Source organism: Nicotiana tabacum, chromosome 20 (genome assembly GCF_000715075.1).
Source record: "Nicotiana tabacum cultivar K326 chromosome 20, ASM71507v2, whole genome shotgun sequence".
In the NCBI taxonomy this organism is placed as follows: domain Eukaryota; kingdom Viridiplantae; phylum Streptophyta; class Magnoliopsida; order Solanales; family Solanaceae; genus Nicotiana; species Nicotiana tabacum.
The window spans coordinates 165,194,371-165,215,371 of record NC_134099.1 but is presented as its reverse complement, the minus strand read 5'-3'; the positions used below and the strand labels follow the sequence as shown (position 1 = coordinate 165,215,371).

The window sequence follows — 21,001 nt, the reverse complement described above, 5'->3', positions numbered from 1 at the left end:
AGCTTTTACGTGTTCGATTATTATGGTTTCAAGGCTAGATCTTGAAAGATCTTGGTCCAGACCTTAGTCGATTTCAGCTCATGGCTGTTCTTCGGTCGTCTTTGACCTTTCTCCAGCCAGCCATGGCTATTCGAGTCTGACTCTTGACTCTCCTGCTTAGATCGATGGTTTGCAAAGCCTTTCTCGCCACTTGGGGTTCTTCTAAAACCTAACCTTTAAGGCTCTCTCGATTTCTCTTAGATCTATTTCAGACCTATGTCTGCTCTGAACTTTTAAGCATTTTTCTCGAAGTTTCTTTTAAAACTCCACTTTCAAAACTCCTTATCTTTCTGATTAAGGTTCTGTTAAGTTATTTCGAAACCTTTCTTTGATTTTTGATATGTTTTGCTGTGTTTGATCGTATTATCCTTCCGCCTGAGTTTGCATGTTAAAACCCCTAATTTCTTTTAACTGTTTATTAAATGAATGTTTGTTTGCCTGAGTTTTTGTCCGATCCGTCTATTTGTCCTCTTTTAAAACCCTTCTATTGTTGAAAATCTTATGGTTTTGGGTTTGAGACCATTCGTTTAAGCGCAGAAGTTCTTTTCAAAATCTTTTGTTCCCTTTGTGTGATTCTTCTGATTTTGGGTTTCTATCTTCTCTTTAACTCGCCTATGTCGAAAGCCCTAATTTTTAGAGGGTTCTTTGTTTGGTTTGTGTATCAGCATGACTGGACGGTTCTAATTTTTCAGTTTCTGTGATTCTTCGTGACTATCTACTCAGTTTCTTAGCCTAAACTTACACTGATTCCATGTGCTTGTGTTCATCTTGACTGTTCAAAACTAGCCTCTTTATCATTGAATCAATATTGTTTGACTCTCATGTTTGCTAAAATTGTATGTCGACTCTTGACCATCTATGTCTTACTTTATTTATATGCAAAACATTGACTCATGACTCTCTCTTTGATTGATTTTGATTCCCCTGTTTCTTGGTCTAATTTGAACACTTTCCTTTAGATCTTCGACCCCTACTTTTCTACTCAATTTGATTGATTCCCTCACCTTAGTTACACTGATACTTGGTTCTTACAGACTATCTCCTTAATTATAGTTTTTCTAAACCTAGCCCTAATGGTTCACTTTATGCCTAATATGTTCGAATTATTTTCTTGTCTACACATTGATTTCTTTCCTTATTTGTTACTTATTCTCACCGTTTGAACTGATTCCCTTAAATTAAGGAGTGTTTGTACTGATTTTTGCTTTAATTGATTCTGGATTCCATAATTACTATACAATTGTGATTCTTGCCTTATTTTTATATGGTTTCGAACTACTATATAACATACTCTCTCATTAACACAAGGACACGAACACTTTTAGTTCTGAACTCACACTTACACTCAAAACACTCTCTCTTGCTTTACTGCTTGTACTATGGCCTGTTTAGCTGGCTGAAAGCAAAAGCTATATTTCGAAGTCCTGCTACTTTTCTTTATTGCACTTTGCTTCTTTGACTGGTATGTTCTAATTAAGTTTTCAACATCAACAACAACATGCTTGCTTAATGTTCTTGCATTCTTGTCTGTCTACTGCTTGTATTTAATTCAGTACCATCATTTAGCATGTTGTAGTTTCCTTTCTCCTGTTCTGAATCAATGTATTATGAATCCCAAATCCCCACCCCAATGTGTTTAATACTTGTGGTTGGTTTGGGGCATGGCAGCATTGAACATTGTTGTTCATGATTCAAACTTGGCCCTTCTAGGGCCACAACCTTCATGTTTCCTCTGTTTGTTGTATGTTTTGGTTGGCTCATAGGCATGCCAGCATCTTCTATTGTTGTGCATGCCTAAAATTGGTCTTTGCTCAATTACATAGACTCCTTGCAAAGGATTCCAAATCCCCTGCCCCTTTGTGTTAAGTTATCAATTCTTTGAAGTGTTAATGGCTGACTCCCCTCACCCTTTCCCTCTCCTTTATTCCCTTAGTTCTTAGAACTCAGTTTCTGCACTTTTCACTCTCTTCTTAGACTTATGTTTTGCCCCCCTCATGTGAGCCTTGTCTTGGGACCCATGAGCTCCCTCTGAACTTGGACATATGAGGGCTGGCATTTCCACACTGCACGTGTCCCTATTCTGGTTATGAAACTTGGGTGTGAGCACTGCCCGGGGTCCTATTGAGGCCATTAGGGAACTCTGACACACTCAAAGCTGAGAAAGGCTTTGGATCAATGCTATTTTGAGTTGGTTTATCTCATAACTCAGAGAGGAAGTTAAGAATCAGGCCTCCTCTGGTTGTAACTTTTCTTTGTACTTTTCCTGATGTAATTTATTATTCCTGGTTTGTAATAATTTGTAATGAATATTTGGGGCTGGCTAGTGAAAAGGGTTGGGTAACTATGCATGCAAGGGTAGAAAATATGCCTATAGGACTACTTTAAATTCTGCATATTCAAACTATATTTAGAAACCATGTCTATAGGACTGCTCTAATTCTGCATATTCACGTTACATTTAGAAACCATGCCTATATGACTTACTTGTTCAATTAACATCTAGATAACATGCCTATAGGGATTATCTAAAATTCTGCATATTCATCACCATTTAGATATCATGTTCTAGGGCCCAAGTGGTTGTAATCCAGTAACGTGTTAAAATCAGTAACGTATAGAAATTATGCCTATAGGGATTCTTAAATAATTTTGATTCGCTTCGTTCACATTCAATGTTAGATATCATGTTCATAGGGATTAAAATCAGTAATAATAGATGTCATCACCTGCATAATCTGAAACTGGTCCGTTTTAAAAAAAATCAGTCTATTCGAAATCAAAAATAAATACCATGCCTATAGGACCCCGTCTAAACACTTAGGCAAACCTTAGAATAATAACTGTAAAACTGAATCCGCTTTTGTTAATTGCTACAACCATCAAGCAGTCTTGATTCAGACCTCTTATCTGAGTTATGAAATAAACTATTCTGCCTCAATAATTAACTTCCCTCATCTTTATGTGCTTTAATCAGATCCAAAAAAAGTATGTGCAAGTCATGCTAGTTATGTGCTTTGTTTGAGGAGGTATACTTGAGCCTTATGTGTTATGTGCTTCCCCTTTAATGTGCAGTCTTCTATATGTTTTGTATGCCGACTTAGATTTTTACCTTTGAAACCTCAAGTCATCCTAATATCCCTCCCTTTTAGGATTAGTAGTCTTAAGTACCTCCGGGATTGATAGGAATGGGACGGGTAATAGTATGCAATAAGTAATCGAGACCAATCTGTGCTTTAATACCTTAACGGGGTGGAAAGGGTAGATATGGATATGATGACCACGCGATAATGTCACGTGTAGCCCCTCATTGAGGAGTGATTACCAGACATTGTGTGGGGTGGTCCATGTTAAATATAAACCTAGGATCCATTTCCTTTATTTGCAAACTCTTTATTTTTAAAACGCTTCTTTCAAATGTTCTTTTATGTGTTTAAATCCCCTAATATTTGAGCCCATATCTGTCTATTTGCTAAATTCACAATAACTGTCTGGCCAGGAACCACACTAGTGGATCTTGAGGGGTGCCTAACACCTTCCCCTTGAGAAAATTTCAAACCCTTACCCAATCTCTGGTTATTCAAACAAACTCAGAGTTGAATCTCTATTGGTGTCTTAATACACCTTAATCATTAGGTGGCGACTCTTCAAATGCAAACCCAGTTCCCAAAAGGAACGAGTTATCCCTCCAAATGTCATAAACCCGATTTCGCGAGAAAAAGGGGGCGCGACACGTGTCAAAATTGTCAGTAAATGAAAGATTCCCACCTACATCCTGTCGGGTTGTTACAACCATTGCCTATTCTGGATCGCGTTTTTGAGGATATTGCAATGGACTTCATTACATGTCTCCCCAGTTAAAGGGGAAAGACCACAATCATGACTGTGGTAGACTGCCTCACTAAATATGGGCATTTCATACCTCTGCCTTCTACCTTCTCTACTCATACAGTGGCTGAGGCATTTGTCATGGCATTTATCAGGCTCTAGGGCACTCCCCGCTCTATTGTGACTGATCGTGATCCATGGTTCTTGCATTCATTTTGGCAGGAGATTAATCGTTTGCAGGAATCGACTTTGGTTATGAGTACGGCCTACCATCCTTAAAAGGATGGTCAGTCTGAGGCCCTTAACAAATGTGTAGAGCAATATTTGCGTTGCTACGTCACCGAGGTACCTTCCCAATGGGTCGCGATGATACTATGGGCAGAATTTTGGTACAATACTTTTTTCAAACTTCAGATGGTATGACCCCCTTTCAGGCTCTTTATTGTGAACCACCTACTGTAGCTCGATACATTTTGGGAAGCGCAGCAAGTGAGTTGGTAGAGTCCTATCTCCTACAGAGGGATGAGGTACTGCACATCCTCAAGCACAATTTATTAAAAGCCCAGAATCGTATGAAGTTGTTTGCTGACAAGTCTAGAACTGATACTTCCTTTGAAGTGGGTGATTGGGTATATGTCAAACTTAAACCCTTCTGACAATCAACTTTACGCTTGCAGCGAGACCATAAGTTGGGGAGGCGTTATTTCGGACCCTATCAGGTGTTGAAACGCATTGGTAGCGTTGCATATCGTGTAGAACTTCCTGAATCTGCAAGGATTCACTCTGTCTTCCATATTTCTATGTTGAAGTGTTGTGTTGGTACTCCGGACCAGCATGTGACTTCTCTGCAACTTGGTGATTCCAATGCTTCTGATGATCCAATTGACTCCAACCTTGAGGACAACGTTGCTTTTCAGGTAGGGAGTAATATTGTGAATGAGAATAGAGCTGACTGGGTTGCCACGCAAGACGAACACATGGGACTGCCACAAAGGACTTCTAGAAAGGTCATTCCTCCTAAAAGACTTGCCGATTACGTTTGGAAAGAAGGAAGTTCACGTGAAGAAGGGTAAAATAGGCTAAGCAGTAGTATAAAGCATCATGAGTGGGGTTGTTGCAAGGCAGGCAATTTGTTATGAATGATTCTGTTCTCTTTTCCTCCTTCTGAATTCCTCATCCCTCTAATTCTCTTATCTGTAGTTATTGTCACTTTTAGTATTCCTTTGTAAGTTTGTTTGGAACTTCAACAGAGCAATTACTTGTAATTCTCGTTACAGCCTATCAATACAAGTTTGGGTGGAATTGATTACTGTTTTATTGAATTAAGTTTGTTACACCCAATCTATTCTAATAACACCCACTCAAAATAAAGCAAAAAATTTGATATTTTTTTGCTACAAATAGCTAATTAGCTAATTTGGTTAATATTAGTAATATTTTATTAATTGGCCAATTTTTGTAATGAGCTACCTATAAATGGACATAGCTGGTAATTTCCCATGAAATAATTTAAATTAACCAATAACCATATCAGGACTATAGCTATGGCGTATAATTTGATAAGTGTTTCTTTAGAAGCTTGATTGATAATTTATATTTTTTTGGCTACTTTTAATTTTGATTAGGCGAGTATTTCTATAATTTTATTTTCTAGAAATAGTGTCTATTATTAGGTTTAAAAATAATAGTTATTTGAAGTTTTTATTTGAAACAAAGATTTTATCACCATTTGTTTAGAAAGAAAGATAAAAAGCTAGAAAAATACCAACCATAGTCCATAAATAATGATACTAACACACGATTGATTAGCTTCATTAATTCTGTTGGAAGACTTTTATTGAGTATGGTTTTCCTTTAATGCATTAGTATTATTTTCATGAATTTAGGTTTATTTCTTTAAATTTTATTTTATAATATAAATATCTATTTTAAATAATTTATCAATGTGATTCTTAAAAGAAAGAATTACAAGAAAATATACATGACTTCACACCATAAAAAAATAGCCCATGTTTTTAAGTTTTATCTGACTTAGCTCATATTGTACATATATTGTTGAAAGCACTATAGCAAATTCAAAATCTGTGTTCTTATAACCATTGCTTCTAAAAGTTATGAAGTTAAATATATATTATCATAACTATTGCTTTCACTCTCTCTTCTTCTCACATCTTCTACATATGCTTCAAGGGACCGTCCACCCTTACTGCTCCTCTCCTTGTGTCACCTGATTGCAATGTAAGAAAATTGAAAAGTAAAAGTCCACCATTGAACGCCATTCAAAGCTTTGCTTTCGAAAATAGGATTTTTTGAGTTTGTTAGTTGTTTGGATTGGTGTTGTTCCAATTGATTGAAAATATCAATAGGAGTTCAAAATTTAAATTTGAAGTGATTTGGAGTAGATTTGAGCAAGATTTGAGTTAAATTTCAAAAAAGACGCAAGGAAGATGACGAAGTCATTTTTTTGTATAATTATATATAATCTTGTATAATAGTGTATATGAGTGTATAAACACATCTTATACACTATTATACGCTTTTATACACCTTTATACAAGCGCATGTAGACGAACTTCTTTCACGATTTTCAGTTGATTTTCTTTTCAAAACCAACTAACGGAGGTAGCTAGGAAGGAGGCGAAGATGGCAGTGACGGAGGCTAAGACGACAACTTTTGCTCGTCTGTATGAGGAACTAAGGAACAAAGGTGGAGAGAAGAAGTTATTCCGAATCGCTAAGGCGAGAGAGAGGACAACTCGGGATCTGGACCAGGTGAGGTGCATAAAAGATGATGACGACAAAGTTTTGATGGGAGATGACCAGATTAAGAGGAGGTGGCAGACCTACTTTCATAAACTTCTAAGTGAAGAAGGGGATCAGGATATTATACTTGGGGAATCGAGGAATGCCGACAGTCACCATGAATTAAGTAATTGTAGGGACATTGAGATCGATGAAGTCATGGAGGCAATGCGTAAGATGAGAAGGGGCAGAGCTACCGGGCCAGATGAAATTCCGGTTGAACTGTGGAGGTGTGTGGGTAGAGCAGGCTTGGAATGACTTACTACATTGTTTAGTGTTATATTCAAGACTAATATGATGCCTGAAGAGTGGAGGTGGAGTACAATGGTCCCGTTGTATAAGAAGAAAGGTGATGTCCAGAGCTGTAACAACTACAGGGGCATCAAATTACTAAGTCATACCATGAAAGTTTGGGAGAGAGTGGTAAAAATGAGAGTGCGAAGGACGGTGTCTATTTCAGACAACCAGTTCGGATTCATGCCGGGGCGATCTACCACAGAAGCTATCCACCTTATTAGGAGGATGGTGGAACAGTACATGGATAGGAAGAAGGATCTCCACATGGTGTTTATTGATCAGGAGAAAGAGTATGATAGGGTTCCTATGGAGGTCTTATGGAGCTGCTTAGAGGATAAAGGGGTCCCGGTTGACTATATTAGGGTGATTAAAGACATGTATGATGGAGCTAAGACTCGGGTTAGAACAGTAGGAGGCGACTCTGAACACTTTCCAGTTATTATGGGGTTGCACCAAGGGTCTGCGCTCAGCCCATTCCTATTTGCCCTGGTGATGGATGCACTGACTCATCACATTCAAGGGGAGGTGTCATGGTGCATGCTATTCGCTGATGACATTATTCTAATTGACGAGACACGAGGCGGCGTCAACGAGAGGCTAGAGATTTGGAGACATGCTCTTGAGTCTAAAGGTTTCACGTTGAGCAGGACGAAGACGGAATACCTCGAGTGCAAATTTGGAGTTGAGCCGACGGAAGCGGGAGTTGAAGTGAGGCTTGACTCTCAAGTCATTCCCAAGATGGGTAGTTTCAAGTACCTTGGATCGGTTATTCAGGGGATCGGGGAGATTGACGAGGATGTCACATACCGTATAGGGGTGGGGTGGATGAAGTGGAGGTTAGCGTCAGGAGTCTTGTGTGACAAGAAACTGCCACCGTTACTAAAAGGTAAGTTTTATAGAGCAGTGGTTAGACCTGCAATGTTATATGGAACTGAATGTTGGCCGGTAAAGAACTCACATATCCAGAAGATGAAAGTAGCAGAGATGAGGATGTTGAGGTGGATGTGCGGGCATACAAGGATGGATAAGATTAGGAATGAAGATATTCGAGAGAAGGTGGGCGTGGCCCCCATGGAGGACAAGATGCGGGAAGTAAGACTCAGATGGTTCGGGCACATTCAAAGGAGGAGCACTGATGCACCGGTGAGGAGGTGTGAGCGACTGGCTGTAGTTGGCACGCGGAGAGGTAGAGGGTGACCTAAGAAGTATGGGGTAGAGGTGATCAGACAAGGACATGGCACGACTTAGGATTACTGAGGACATGACCCTTGACAGGGAATTATGGAGGTCGAGCATTAAGGTTGTAGGTTAGGGGAAAGTTGTGAATATTTCTACAACACAATAGAGAGAGACTAGCCAATTAGGAGTTAGACTAAGAATGTCATTGGTCGTCTATTGATGCAGGGCTTTACCTGCTAGTTTTACTATACCAGCCATCTATTTCGTATTTCGTATTCTGTATTTCATATTTCATATCTCTTATACTGCTGTTATTTTATTATGCATTTTTATGGTACTAATATATCGGCTCCTGTTGCTTTTTGAGCCGAGGGTCTCCTGGAAACAGCTTCTCTACCCTTCGGGGTAGGGGTAAGGTCTGCGTACATATTACCCTCCCCAGACCCCACTTGTGGGATTATACTGGGTCGTTGTTGTTGTTGTTGTTGTTGTTTCTTTTCAAAACCAGTCCAAATCTCCATTGAATGACTTCAAATATTATATACAACCTGCTTATGCTATTTCTAACAAGCCTAAATAACACCCACTCCAAATTTTTTACAAAATCAAATTCGAAATTTAAATCCACATATTTAAGCTTGTTAAAAATCTAATTTTCACCATCCAAATGGATTTGGTTTGTTGAACTAATAATTGAGTCACAGTTACTGATTCAAAAATTAACTTAAAAGCTTGAGCAATCTTTTTAAAAATTAAATAGCAATTTCGAGAACCTATTGGAGTTGAATGTTGAGTATTAGTCTATTATTTTTGGGTTAGTTGGTTGTAAATTGAAATATGGGCTATAAAATTGAAAAATAGGGAACCCAGTTGTTCTAATGTGAAATTTTCCCTTCTTAAAAAGCTTATACATATTGATATGGGCACACGCGCAACGTGTGTATCCAAAGATTAGTTAATAATTAATTAAGTGTTGTGCACTTTTTGATCTTTTCACATTAAGACTTTATTTTAGGGTTCGTTTGGTATGAGTGAATGGAATGATAAAGAATAAGTAATTTCGAGACAAAATTCAAGAAGAGTTTATCACATGTTTGGTTGGTAAAAAAACTACGGTATAATTAATTCCGGAATTTTTTTTTGGTTTCCCACCCGGTGTCTGGTACCTCCATTGGAGCCCGACTATATCCGGATTCGCGCCGCGTAGGGCCCTATTTGGGAGGGGGAGCGTTCCCTACCAAAGATTTTTCCATATCCAAGACTCGAACTCGAGACCTCTGGTTAAGAGAAGAACAGTCTCATCCACTGTACCACATCCTTTGGTGGTAATTAATTCCGGTATTCCAAAATTATAGTATTTTTTATCCCCATGAAAAGGTGAAATAACTAGTACTGAAATACTAATCCTGGAATAATTAATCCTGGGATAACTTATTTCCAACCAAACAACTCCCTTGTGTGTTAAGAAATACTGCTGCTATCTTAAATTACCACGGCAAAAAGAAAAAAAGAAATTACCTACTCGATCATAATATAAAAGAGAAACCCTAGCATTCAAATCAAAGCAAAGCTCCAAATACAGAAAAGGTTAAATCTTTTCAAAGGCCAATGAAAGAAGAAATCAGTATCTCCCCTCAAATTCACAAAGGTGTCTGTTTATTTTTGCCGCATCTGATGTCTATTTTCTGTTTGTCTGTGCGCGCGCGTCGTGCCTGAGCAAGCTTAAGTCAGTTCTAACTCTTACCCACTAACAATGGCGGATTTAGAGGGGAAGGGGTTCATCAGAACACCCTTCGCCCGAAAATTGCTTTTAATTTTATAACTTTCTCTTTTTGAACCTTTTAGTGGTAATCCTGCCTCCGCTATTACCCACTAAAGTTTAGACAGATGAAAACAAATTATTTTTGGTGCCTCAAGTTACAACCTTGAGTGTTATTTTGTTTTTGTTTTTTATAACTCAAGCCTGCGCAACACTCGATTAATTTCACGAGGTATCTGCTACCTTTCATTAACATAGATATCGTATAACTTTGTTCATCAAGGCTTGGACAGATGGAAATAAATTACCTAGTGTTTTTTGCCTCCACTAGCGTTGTTACTTGTGTTATGGCGCTAACCACTATTTTTAATTGCAGCTAAAAGAGTTGTGAAGCTTTCAAAGAATACAAAGCACATGGATGTTGATGGGGCTATGGGAATTCACTTACAAGATGAAATAATTATGGACATTCTCTATATATTACCTGTACGGTGTCTTCTTCGATTCAAATGTGTTTCAAAGGTTTGGAAAAGGTTAATCTTATTCGAGCCTTATTTTAAGATAAAGCATCTCAATCGCGCCAAGAATGATCAAAATTCCCGAAAATTTCTTGTTAGCCAAATGTCCCTTGATACGGATAATATGTTTTCCTTCTATAGTTCTTCATTGTCTTCGTTTTCTTCTTTGTCTTCATTTCAACTCGTTAAGGATGTGCAAAAACTTGATTGCCCTTCAAATTGTAGACCAAGTCGTTGCAGAATCTATTGTTGTCGCGATGGCTTGTCTCTTATTGGGGTTTGTAGTTATCCTGACAAACACGTCGTACTTTTGCTATGGAACCCCTCCACAAGAGAAACCGAAGTACTCCCATGTTCTGAATTTCCACCGGAGGAATTTTGTACTTTCGGATTGGGATATGACTCAACTAGTGATGACTATAAGATCCTTAAGATTGATCCTAAAGCACGCGGTGAAATTCTCGCGCTGAAAAGTGGTTCATGGAGAAAAATTGATCAACATCCTACCGGCGTTTCCCCTGTGTTGTCTGGTATGGACTCTTTGGCATTTGTAAATGGAGCATTTCATTGGCTTGGTTTGTCGCTCAATGATTTTGCGGTATCATTTAGTATTTCAAATGAAGTGTATGGACAGATTCCGTTGCCATATGCAATGTGCTTAATGGAAACCACCAAACGTGGCATCTCAGTATTGAACGGAATGCTTTGTGGTTATTGTATTAACAGTCGGGAGAAGGACAGTTTTTGCGCATTGGTAATGAAAAACTATGGCGTCAAGGAATCTTGGTGTCCATTGTTTGTTATACAATGTACGAATCTTTATTCAGCCATACCCGGATATAGGTTTGCAGATGGTGAAGTGTTGCTCTATACTGGGAATTGGTTTTATTCTGTATTGAGGACATCCAAAGGACCATTTGGATTATGTCCTCAATATAATACTTATCGTGAAGGATTCGTTTGTACAGAGAGTGTGATCTCTCCAAAATTACATTATGAATGATCGAGACAATTCTTTTATTTTTTCTCTGGTAATCATGTTACAACCTCTTATTCTTGTAAGTTTATCTATTGATCGACAATTTTTGGTTCAAAAGTGCATTCACCAAAGCTTTCAGCTTGCTAGTTTCATGTTCTCAGTGGTGTAGTTAATAGTTGTTTTGCTCAAGTAGCTACAACAACAACAACCCAGTATAATCCCACTTAGTGGGGTCTGGGGAGGGTAGTGTGTGCGCAGACCTTACCCCTACCCTAGGGTAGAGAGACTGTTTCCAAATAGACCCCGGCATCCTTCCCTCCAAGAACTTCCCACCTTGCTCTTGGGAGACTCGTACTCACAACCTCTCGGTTGGAAGTGGGGTTGCTTACCATCAAGTAGCTATTCTTTATGATATAGTTTCAAGCTTTTGGAAATTATATAACTTAGTTTTAATATCATGAAATTCAACTTTCTGGTGCAGCATATTTTGGTGGGGAGCCATACCCACCATTAATAGGTATCTAGATTTTTTTTTACAAAAAAAGTTGAGAGGATAACCCCGGGTAAAAATTTATTCGCTATGAATAATAAACCTGAGGATGTTCTTTGTATAAAACAAACTACAAATTGAGCTAGAGAAAAAATCAAGACTCTTGACAACGTCGGAACTGCAATCTCATCTTAGAATAATAAAATACACTCTGTGTCACAACGACACTTCCATCATAGTCGACTACATAGACAGCCCCCTAAAGTTGCCACATCTTTTCATTTAGACAACTCAAAACTAAAAACTGGACTATATTCATGTTCTAAAACATGAATATAGTTTTGTAAGAGCAGTTTCATTACAAATGACTAAAGAACAAAACAAACATACAGCAAAGAGGAAAGAAAGACGTTATAACCAATTTCCTTTTGAACTGCTAACCTGCGTGTGATCTGTTAAATATTGTCTCTTTTGTCTTCTCTCCAACTCAGAACTATCATCAGCACCTGATAATGACAACTTGGCCCATTTCTTGTATTCATCACTCAAGTTAAAGATGGATAGAAAATATTCTGCAAGCTCCACTTCCCCGACCAAGCAATCTCTGATTGCACCTGCATTTAGAATAAAGGAAATTGGAGTATCAGTTGGCAAGTCACGTCTAGACTCACACTCCTGCATTTTTCTACTTGCTCGCGAGCCATGGTACTTTCTCCTTGTGTATAGTTTTGTCCCTATTAGTATATACCATTCCTTCTTTTTGCTTCGGTTAACAAGAGGAGCAAGAGCTGTGAGAGAGTTCGGATTTGTGACTATGTGTTGAGTTTTTGATTAAGATGAAATAGTCTTAAAATTAGAGTGAATGTGAAATGGGATTTGGATTTGGATTTGGATTCGGATTTGGTCAAATGATCGATCGATTGTTTAATTTTTTGAACCAAATTTATTTGTTAATAGTGAATATTAACGTGATATAATCCGTGTATTGTGTTGCAACACTAAGCAATAAGCAGCCTAGTGCACCTCCCACAATAGTGCAAGTGCCCCTCCCACCAAGCAAGTGTACATTCCACCATGTAAGTGCTTCCTCCATGATAGCCTAGTGCTTGTTGCACCATGGAGGGGGCGGATTTCTCTCAAATAACTGCTATAAATAGAGCATAACTTGGAGAGAAAGAAGAACACATCGAAAAAAACACTCGAAACACTCTGTATACACTTAATATACACTCTGTATACACTGCGTATACACTGGAAAAACGAATTGCAATCTGATATTCTCTTCAGTAAAAATTCAACATTGGCTATACTTTGCATTCCGTCATCTCAGAATTTCCATTCGACTTCTGAGTTGTGCTCCTTATTCTGCATTGTTTTTAACTACAAACAAAACATCCATAAATGTGATTTGCTGCCGAACTTTGTGTTCGCTGAAACACTGGGTTTGAAGTACCGCTACACCAATGTGTAATTCGTTCTATCCTGGGAGGAAATAATCTATAACTTTGGGTACTAGGAGTGGATTAAATTCCTTAAAGAAACACTGTGAATTCAGTGGGCTCAAATTAATTTCTGTTTTATTTATATTTACGTTTATAAGCTAACTTTCTAATTTCCAGAATCATTATTTACAAATACAGGCAGGAAAATAACATTATGTTCTGATGAATCCAAAAGGTTAGCGAAAGAAAATGTTTTGGAAATTCTACCTGTTAAAGCTAGATTGGAGCACACCTCTGCATCAAGAATCTCAGCCGGCAAAACACCAGCTGTGTCTAACACATAAATACTAGGATGGCTGGCGATCAGATTTTGTAAAAGTAGTTTCATCAGGAAATGACTACAGAAACTTGATTGCCCTTCAAACTGTAGACCAAGCTAGGGCTGTTCATTCGGATCGGATATCCGAAATCCGAACCGATCCATTCAATTTTGGATTTCGGATTTCGGATTGGATCGGATTTCGGATTGTATTTATTAAAATTTAGGATTTAGGATCGGATTCGGATTGGTATATTTTAATCCGATCCGAAATCCGAAATTATTAGGTAAAGTATAAATACTACACTTTAATTTCGGATAGTCAGTACTTCCTTTACATCTTCTTCCAAGTTATTACCTTTACAATTGCTAGATTTAGCTATATTGGTACCGAAGTACTCTCATAATTGCATAAACATGATTTTTTTTTAATATCTTGCCTCTTTTACAAAGAAAATATACATATTAGTTTGCAACCTTGAGGCATAATAATATCCGAAATCCGATCCGATCCAATCTTAAAATCCGATCCGATATAATTCAGATCGGATTCGGATTGCATTTTCTAGAATCCGAAATCCGAATTCAAAATGTACGAAATTCGATCCGATCTGATCCATGCACAGCCCTAGACCAAGCCGTTGCAGAATCTATTGTTTCCACGGGCCCACGCACAAGGGCAACTCAACGGGTCTCGTGGCCTAAGGGGAAATCATATTGAGAGGCCTTTAAATTTATTTTATAAAATATTTGCACTAACAACATTTGCTTTTTAAATAACAAATTAATCATTTAAAACAAAAAAAGCCGAATTTCAAAAAAAAAGAAGAAGGAAGAAGGGCACAAAAGATAAAGCGGTGAACTAATGGATGTTGAAGTCCATAACTCAAAGTAAATTTTTTGATTTGGCTATCATCACAAACAAGAAAAAGAAATAAACGTACATAACGTGATAGCTTAAGTTTTGAGCATTAACGGTATCAAAAATATTTACTCCTTCTAATCAATATAAACGATAATCATAGTTCATTCTATTAAGTAGCACTTATTGACGAATATCTAAAATAAATTGTAAATAACCTAATATAATATGTCGAATTACACTAAAAGAAAACCGGTGCATTTTGTTTTCATGCAGTTTCAGAGAACATTATAAAAGAAATTCATTATGTTGCAAAAACATTCTGCTTCATAAGAGCACACAAACTATCCGGGACCTAATACAGCTTGTAGAATTGCATCAGCAAGAAGAATTACATATTGATTTAGATACTTGCACACTATCTTTTTGACTTTTGATGCAACTTAAAAGTTGATCAACTGTGTTCTTAGTTTTGCAACATTTTGAATCAGATTGTGTGGTATTTGTTCAGATTTGTTTTGTTCAGCGAAGAAAAGTTCTATACTACTAGTAAATTCACATAAATTGGGAGTGAATAGTACTAAAAAGAAATTAGAATAATTATTAAAAATTAGCTTAACAGAAATGTAACATCAAAATTTAAATATTTATAATTTCAGAAGTTGTAAATTGGTACAAGTATAAAAACTGAATGAACTGTATCTGCAACTGCCAAAGAAGGATCTCTTTTGAAAATTGCTTCTTTTTCCTGGTTATCTATATCTCCATTATTTCACAACTGGTTCTGTATGTGGGAGCTTTTTGACAATACTTTTGATTTGGATGGCTTCACTTTCAAGAGGGTTTTAGGCATTCTATAAGAATAAGACAATCTGGATTTACTTCTACTTGCTGGAGTTTCATCGCCAATTTGGTAAAAATCGAACATTTTCTCTTTTTTTTTTTTTTTTTTTTTTTTGTGTGTGTGTGTGTGTGTGTTTCTTTGAGCTTTTTCACTTGCTTTAGCATTTGAAGTTTGCAGCTTTTTTTGTTAAAAACTCATTCTTTCTGTCCATTTTGGGTAAAGCATATGGAATTATTGCTACTGAGTGGTTAACTTAGCTTTATTTCCTCCAATTCTTGGGCAGTTTGAGTGTTGGATTTGGGAATTTTGGAAAACTTTGACTTGGGTGTTTACTTGTTATGGAAAATACTAATCCAACTATGATTCTGACCTAGCTTATTCTTTTGTGCAGGAATGACGTTAAAGGCTAGTTTAGTTCAAAAGATAGGTAATGCAATTAAGGAAGTGGCCAGGAATAAAGGCTCAACATGGTGGTACACACCTCATATGGCTGCAGCATCTCGTTCCATAGCTGAACGAATCCCGTTGGTTGATCTTGTCCTTGAAGTCAGAGATGCGCGGGTATGTATAAACCCTAGCCTTCATGGATATTTTCCTTTCCTTTCTTGTCTGACAAGTGTTTGATTAAATGTCTGAATGAGTTTGGCAGTATTACTCCTGAAATGTTTTGTTTTGTGATGTGGTTCTTTGGATAATACATTATTCTCTTAGATGTGTGTTCTCTTGTTAACAAGTTTTGACCTCGCACGACTTAAGTCCTGCATGATGTACTCCAACTACGTACCAGTTATGGAAACAGGAGGGATAGCCTAGTGGTAAACCCTCCAATCTCTCACCAATAAAGTTGGGGGGTTTGAGTCGTGGGCACAATAAGCTGGCTGATCATGGATCTTTACCGGGATGGGGTCAATGAAATTCTTGTCTGGATGTTGTATCATAGATGACAGGGTAACCAATGCATCGGCGAACTCATTCTGGACTTTAGGAACATGCTAGAACTTCATCCCCGTGAGCCACTTTCTTAATTCCTATACATGATGCAAATACGAGAGTCTTGGAGTTCTTGGTTGCCCATTCTTCACGCACCTGATGTATGAGTAGGTTTGAATCTCCAATCACTAGCAACTCTTGAACGTTCATGTCAATGGCCATATTGAGCCCTAGGATGCAGGCTTCATACTTAGCCATATTGTTGGTGCATGGGAACCTGAGTTTGGCGGACACCGGATAATGCTGACCGGTTTCTGATACTAGGATTGCTCCTATGCCAACTCCTTTGAAGCTTGCCGCTCCATCGAAAAACATTCTCCAACCGTCATAAAATTCTGCAATGTCTTCTCCTATGAAGTATACCTCTTCGTCAGGAAAATACATTTTTAGGGGTTCGTATTCTCCATCCACGGGATTCTTGGGAAGGTGGCCTGCCAGTGGTTGTCCCTTGACCGCTTTCTGAGTTACGTACACAATGTCGAACTCACTCAACAGGATCTGCCACTACAAAGTGGTAACTTCGGCTTTGTGTAGTGGGGTTTGGGGGTTGGAGTTTAGCAATTCAAGATGTATGTTGCAATTGAGCAAAAGACCATTATTTTTGGCCTCTTTTGGTAGGTAATGATCTTACCGGTTAGTCTTTCATTCTTCCAGAGCCTTTTTCTAAGTTTTATCTCAAGTATCAACACAAACATAATAAAATAAAAAGGAAAAGCAACAACATAGCTTGATATATTGAAATTGTTGTCAAGTCCCCAAAGGGCTGGCTGAGTGATTGAGGCATATGAGTGACAACTGGGACGTTCTATGTTCAAATCCCAGCTACAACACTTGTGGTGAACCTGTCTACTCCATCCTCAATGGATAGGGTTACTCGACACTGGTGCTTGTGGGTTATAGCAGGCTGTTTGTTGGATTAGTCGAGATTGCACAAACTAGCGCGGACACCACCATTATGAATAAAATAAAAAATTGACAAAGTTGTCAATGACATATATGGTGGGTATTTTTTATAATGACTCAATTATAATTCAACATATGTTCAGACATGTTTTAGTTCCCTTATTAACAAGGATATGTTTGTGTATCTATCATCTAATTTTTTAATCTTTTTCCCCTTTGACTTTTCTCAGATTCCTTTATCATCAAAATGTGAGCTAATTAAGAATTTGTCACCTTCCTCGAGGCGCATTATAATTCTGAACAAGACAGATTTAGCAAATCACATTCAATTAAAGGTGATGCTTTTTTCTTCACTTTCTTAGCTAGCATTTGGGCATAGATTTGATTGAAAATTGATAAAAGAGTTTTTGAAGTTGTGTTTGGACATGCATTTTATTTGAAGAAAAGTTAGAAGTTTTGTGGGTGAAAGAAATTTTTTACCCAAAAACTGTCATAAACCAGTTTTTGGGAACTTGAATATTTTTGAATTTCTTTTTCCAAAACAAGATCATATTTCACAAACCAACAATATTTTCAAAAAAAATTTAAAAAAATGAAACCAAAATTTATGGCCAGACGGGAGCTTAGTGTGGTAAACACTGCTGTTTCAGTAGACAATTGTTATCTAGCCGATTCCTAGATTCCCCCTGCTCTGCCCACCCCTCTATATGATCACAAGCAGCATACCTTACAGCTTTATGTTGTTAGGCGCTACTTCCGATCCCAAATAATCGCAGATTTTATGTTGTAGATACTTTTTGCTCGCTTCCTTTTGCATGAGCAGATATTTATTTGCATTTGTATCCTGCAGGAATGGCTGAAATACTTTGAGCAACAAAAGTGTCTTGTATTTGGAGTCAATTCCCATAATAAAGATAAAATCAAAGAGGTACGTGTATAAAAGTGTCACTGCTTTGTTTCTTATTTTATTTAGCCGAGGGGCTATCGGAAACAGCCTCTCTGCCCTCCCACGGTAGGGGTAACGTTTGCGTACACACTACCCTCCCCAAACTCCACTTGTGGGAAATCACTGGGTGTGTTGTTGTAGTATTTACTTCAGTATTTTAGGTCACTGGTGTAAGTGCTCATTTTACAATGTTATAAAGAAAAATGACATGCATTTCATGAAATTTTGTAGTTGAAAGAATAGTTTCGCTAATATAACTTTCATAATCTGGATTTTGTAACGATTATTTGTTTCAAGTTATACTCCTGAATTTATTATTCAGTTCTAGCTGCACCAATCTGTCTGGAACTTTACTCCCCATAATTCTGAAAATACTCTCCCACTGAGGTTCCATGTTGATGTATTTGATGGGCTAGCTTTCTAGATTGTTTACTTCAATAACATTCTTTTTCTACAGAATAGGAATTCTTTAATGTTTAATATATGAGGCAATACTTTGACAATACCCTAAGTTGTAGTAGTATAAAGAGTAGAACACCGCAGTGATGCGACGTTTCAAAGATTATATAAATTGTGTTACCAAGTTCGCTAGCTTTCATTTGAATTCAGGTGGCCTTTCGGTTAGTGGTGTGCACCCAAAATACGTTGGTCCATTTGAGTATGTTTATCAATTTGGCTAATTATTGTTGGTTTGGCATCGATATTGTACTAATGAAAAAGGAGTAGGGTTTGATGTTCATCACTAGTTGATCTGACAACCTTTTTTGTATGTCATGCCCATTTGCGTCAGATATAAATCTTGACATATTGCTGACTTGCAGTTACTGAACTTTCTGCGAGCTAGAGTTCGAGAATTGCCAAAGACTGGTCATGGTGATAAGACAATCACATTAATGCTTGTTGGCATTCCTAATGTTGGCAAGTCTGCCCTTGCCAACTCATTGCATCAAATTGGAAGGATCAGTGCAGCGGGTACATCAACTTTTTGTACAAACTGTTAGTTGTGTAGTTCTTATAGTTTTTTTCTCGTCTTTCAGAAAGACACTAGTCTAACAAACTTATTCGGTCCAAACATCCTGAAACATTCTTTGATCTGTAGAGAAAGGAAGATTAAAGCATGCCGTAGTGAGTCCTGATCCCGGAGAAACAAAAAATATTAGTGGCTTGAAGGTATTTATTTCTTACTTATTAAAAAAAAGAGGCTCTTTTTTCTTTCTTTGTATTATTATCATCTGGCTTCAACCACAAAAGTTGTGATCTAGAAAGGTTAGTATATCTGGATTTGGGATTTTTCGCATAGTTCCTGAAGCTTGTTTTTCAGCTTATGGGTTTTAGTTTCCTGTTTTCTGTTTGTTTTGTGTTTCTGTAGTCATTTCCTGATGAAACTACTTTTACAAAATCAGATCGCCAGCCATCCTAGTATTTATGTGTTAGACACACCTGGTGTTTTGCCGGCTGAGATTCTTGATGCAGAGGTGTGCTCCAATCTAGCTTTAACAGGTAGAATTTCCAAAACATTTTCTTTTGCTAACCTTTTGGATTCATCAGAACATAGTCACAAATCCGAACTCTCTCACAGCTCTTGCTCCTCTTGTTAACCGAAGCAAAAAGAAGGAATGATATTTATTAATAGGGACAAAACTATACACAAGGAGAAAGTACCATGGCTCGTGAGGAAGTAGAAAATTCAGGTGTGAGTCTAGACGTGGCTTGCCAACTGATACTCCAATTTCCTTTATTCTAAATGCAGGTGCAATTAAAGATTGCTTGGTTGGGGAAGTGGAGCTTGCGGAATATTTTCTATCCATCTTTAACTTGAGTGATGAATACAAGAAATGGGCCAAGTTGTCATTATCAGGTGCTGATGATAGTTCTGAGTTGGAGAGAAGACAAAAGAGACAATATTTAACAGATCACACACAGGTTAGCAGTTCAAAAGGAAATTGGTTATAACGTCTTTCTTTCCTCTTTGCTGTATGCTTGTTTTGTTTCTTTAGTCATTTGTAATGAAACTGCTCTTACAAAATTAGAGGCCAGCCATCCAAGTCATTTGGCACACTATTGGTAAAATGGAAATTTTAGAACATGGATATTGTCAAGTCTTTAGCTCAACTTGTATCGACTCCTTGTTCTTTCCCCATTAGAATAGTTGGATATGACATCTGAGATTATTCATACAGGATTTCATTGTGAACAAAGTCCGAAGAATGCTCTTCGAAGTAGTTTCATCTTTCAATTGCAATCTAGAGGATGAGGAGATCATGCTGCAGCTTATCAAAGCAGAGTTTGCTGTTCTTCGCGATGCTTTTAATTTACCTCCTGATTCGGATGATTATGTTCGTAAAGTGGCTGCTAAATTGCTTAATCTGTATCGTACTGGAAGGCTTGGTCATTATACTCTGGACCTTGTCCAAGTAATAACTAAGGAAGTCTAATAGGTAATAGCCTCAATTTTGAGTTGTCTAAATGAAAAGACGGCAATTTTAGGGGGCTGTCTATGTAGTCGACTATGATGGAAATGTCGTTATGACACACAGCATATTTTATTTTTCCAAGTTAAGATTGCAGTTCCGACGTTGTCAACATCAATAACAACAACAAACCAGTATATTCCCACAAGTGGGATCTTGGAGGATAGTATATACGCAGACCTTACCCCTACCTAGTAAAGGTAGAAAAGCTGGTTCCAATCGACACCGTCAAGAGTGTCTTAATTTTTTCTCTAGCTCAGTTTGAAGTTTGTAAGAACACCCTCAGGTTTTTCTCTAGAATATGCTAGTATTACTTTATATGCTACTTATCTAGGC

The 21,001-nt window shown here is 37.6% G+C and overlaps 2 protein-coding genes across 3 annotated transcripts; both read left to right on the top strand.

The window, feature by feature from the left end:
- Nucleotides 1–9,658: 9,658 nt before the first annotated feature.
- On the top strand, nt 9,659–11,515 carry LOC107796951 (F-box/kelch-repeat protein At3g23880-like). 2 transcript variants are annotated; one of them, XM_016619776.2, is made up of 2 exons: nt 9,659–9,790; nt 10,278–11,515. In XM_016619776.2, the coding sequence occupies exons 1-2, from the start codon at nt 9,751–9,753 to the stop codon at nt 11,420–11,422; spliced, it is 1,185 nt and encodes a 394-aa protein (XP_016475262.2). In that variant the 5' UTR covers nt 9,659–9,750; the 3' UTR covers nt 11,423–11,515. The 2 variants fall into 2 exon arrangements, with proteins under 2 accessions (XP_016475262.2, XP_016475269.2); XM_016619783.2 differs by lacking the exon at nt 9,659–9,790 and adding an exon at nt 9,797–10,133.
- Nucleotides 11,516–14,830: 3,315 nt separating this feature from the next.
- Nucleotides 14,831–20,774, top strand: LOC107796966 (DAR GTPase 2, mitochondrial-like). The gene is made up of 9 exons (XM_016619793.2): nt 14,831–15,424; nt 15,747–15,916; nt 17,479–17,583; nt 18,099–18,176; nt 19,016–19,166; nt 19,294–19,364; nt 19,598–19,694; nt 19,945–20,117; nt 20,375–20,774. Exons 2-9 carry the CDS (start codon nt 15,749–15,751, stop codon nt 20,627–20,629), a joined length of 1,098 nt encoding a protein of 365 aa, XP_016475279.1. The 5' UTR covers nt 14,831–15,424; nt 15,747–15,748; the 3' UTR covers nt 20,630–20,774.
- Nucleotides 20,775–21,001: the final 227 nt, after the last annotated feature.

Bases quoted from the DNA above. Each gene is read 5' to 3' on its own strand.
- LOC107796951 (XM_016619776.2), top strand. From the start codon at position 9,751: ATGAAAGAAGAAATCAGTATCTCCCCTCAAATTCACAAAG. The intron at 9,791-10,277 runs GTGTCTGTTTAT...TTTTAATTGCAG, and splicing joins CTCCCCTCAAATTCACAAAG to CTAAAAGAGTTGTGAAGCTT.
- LOC107796966 (XM_016619793.2), top strand. From the start codon at position 15,749: ATGACGTTAAAGGCTAGTTTAGTTCAAAAGATAGGTAATGCAATTAAG. The intron at 19,695-19,944 runs GTAGAATTTCCA...TTCTAAATGCAG, and splicing joins CTCCAATCTAGCTTTAACAG to GTGCAATTAAAGATTGCTTG. The intron at 20,118-20,374 runs GTTAGCAGTTCA...TTATTCATACAG, and splicing joins ATTTAACAGATCACACACAG to GATTTCATTGTGAACAAAGT.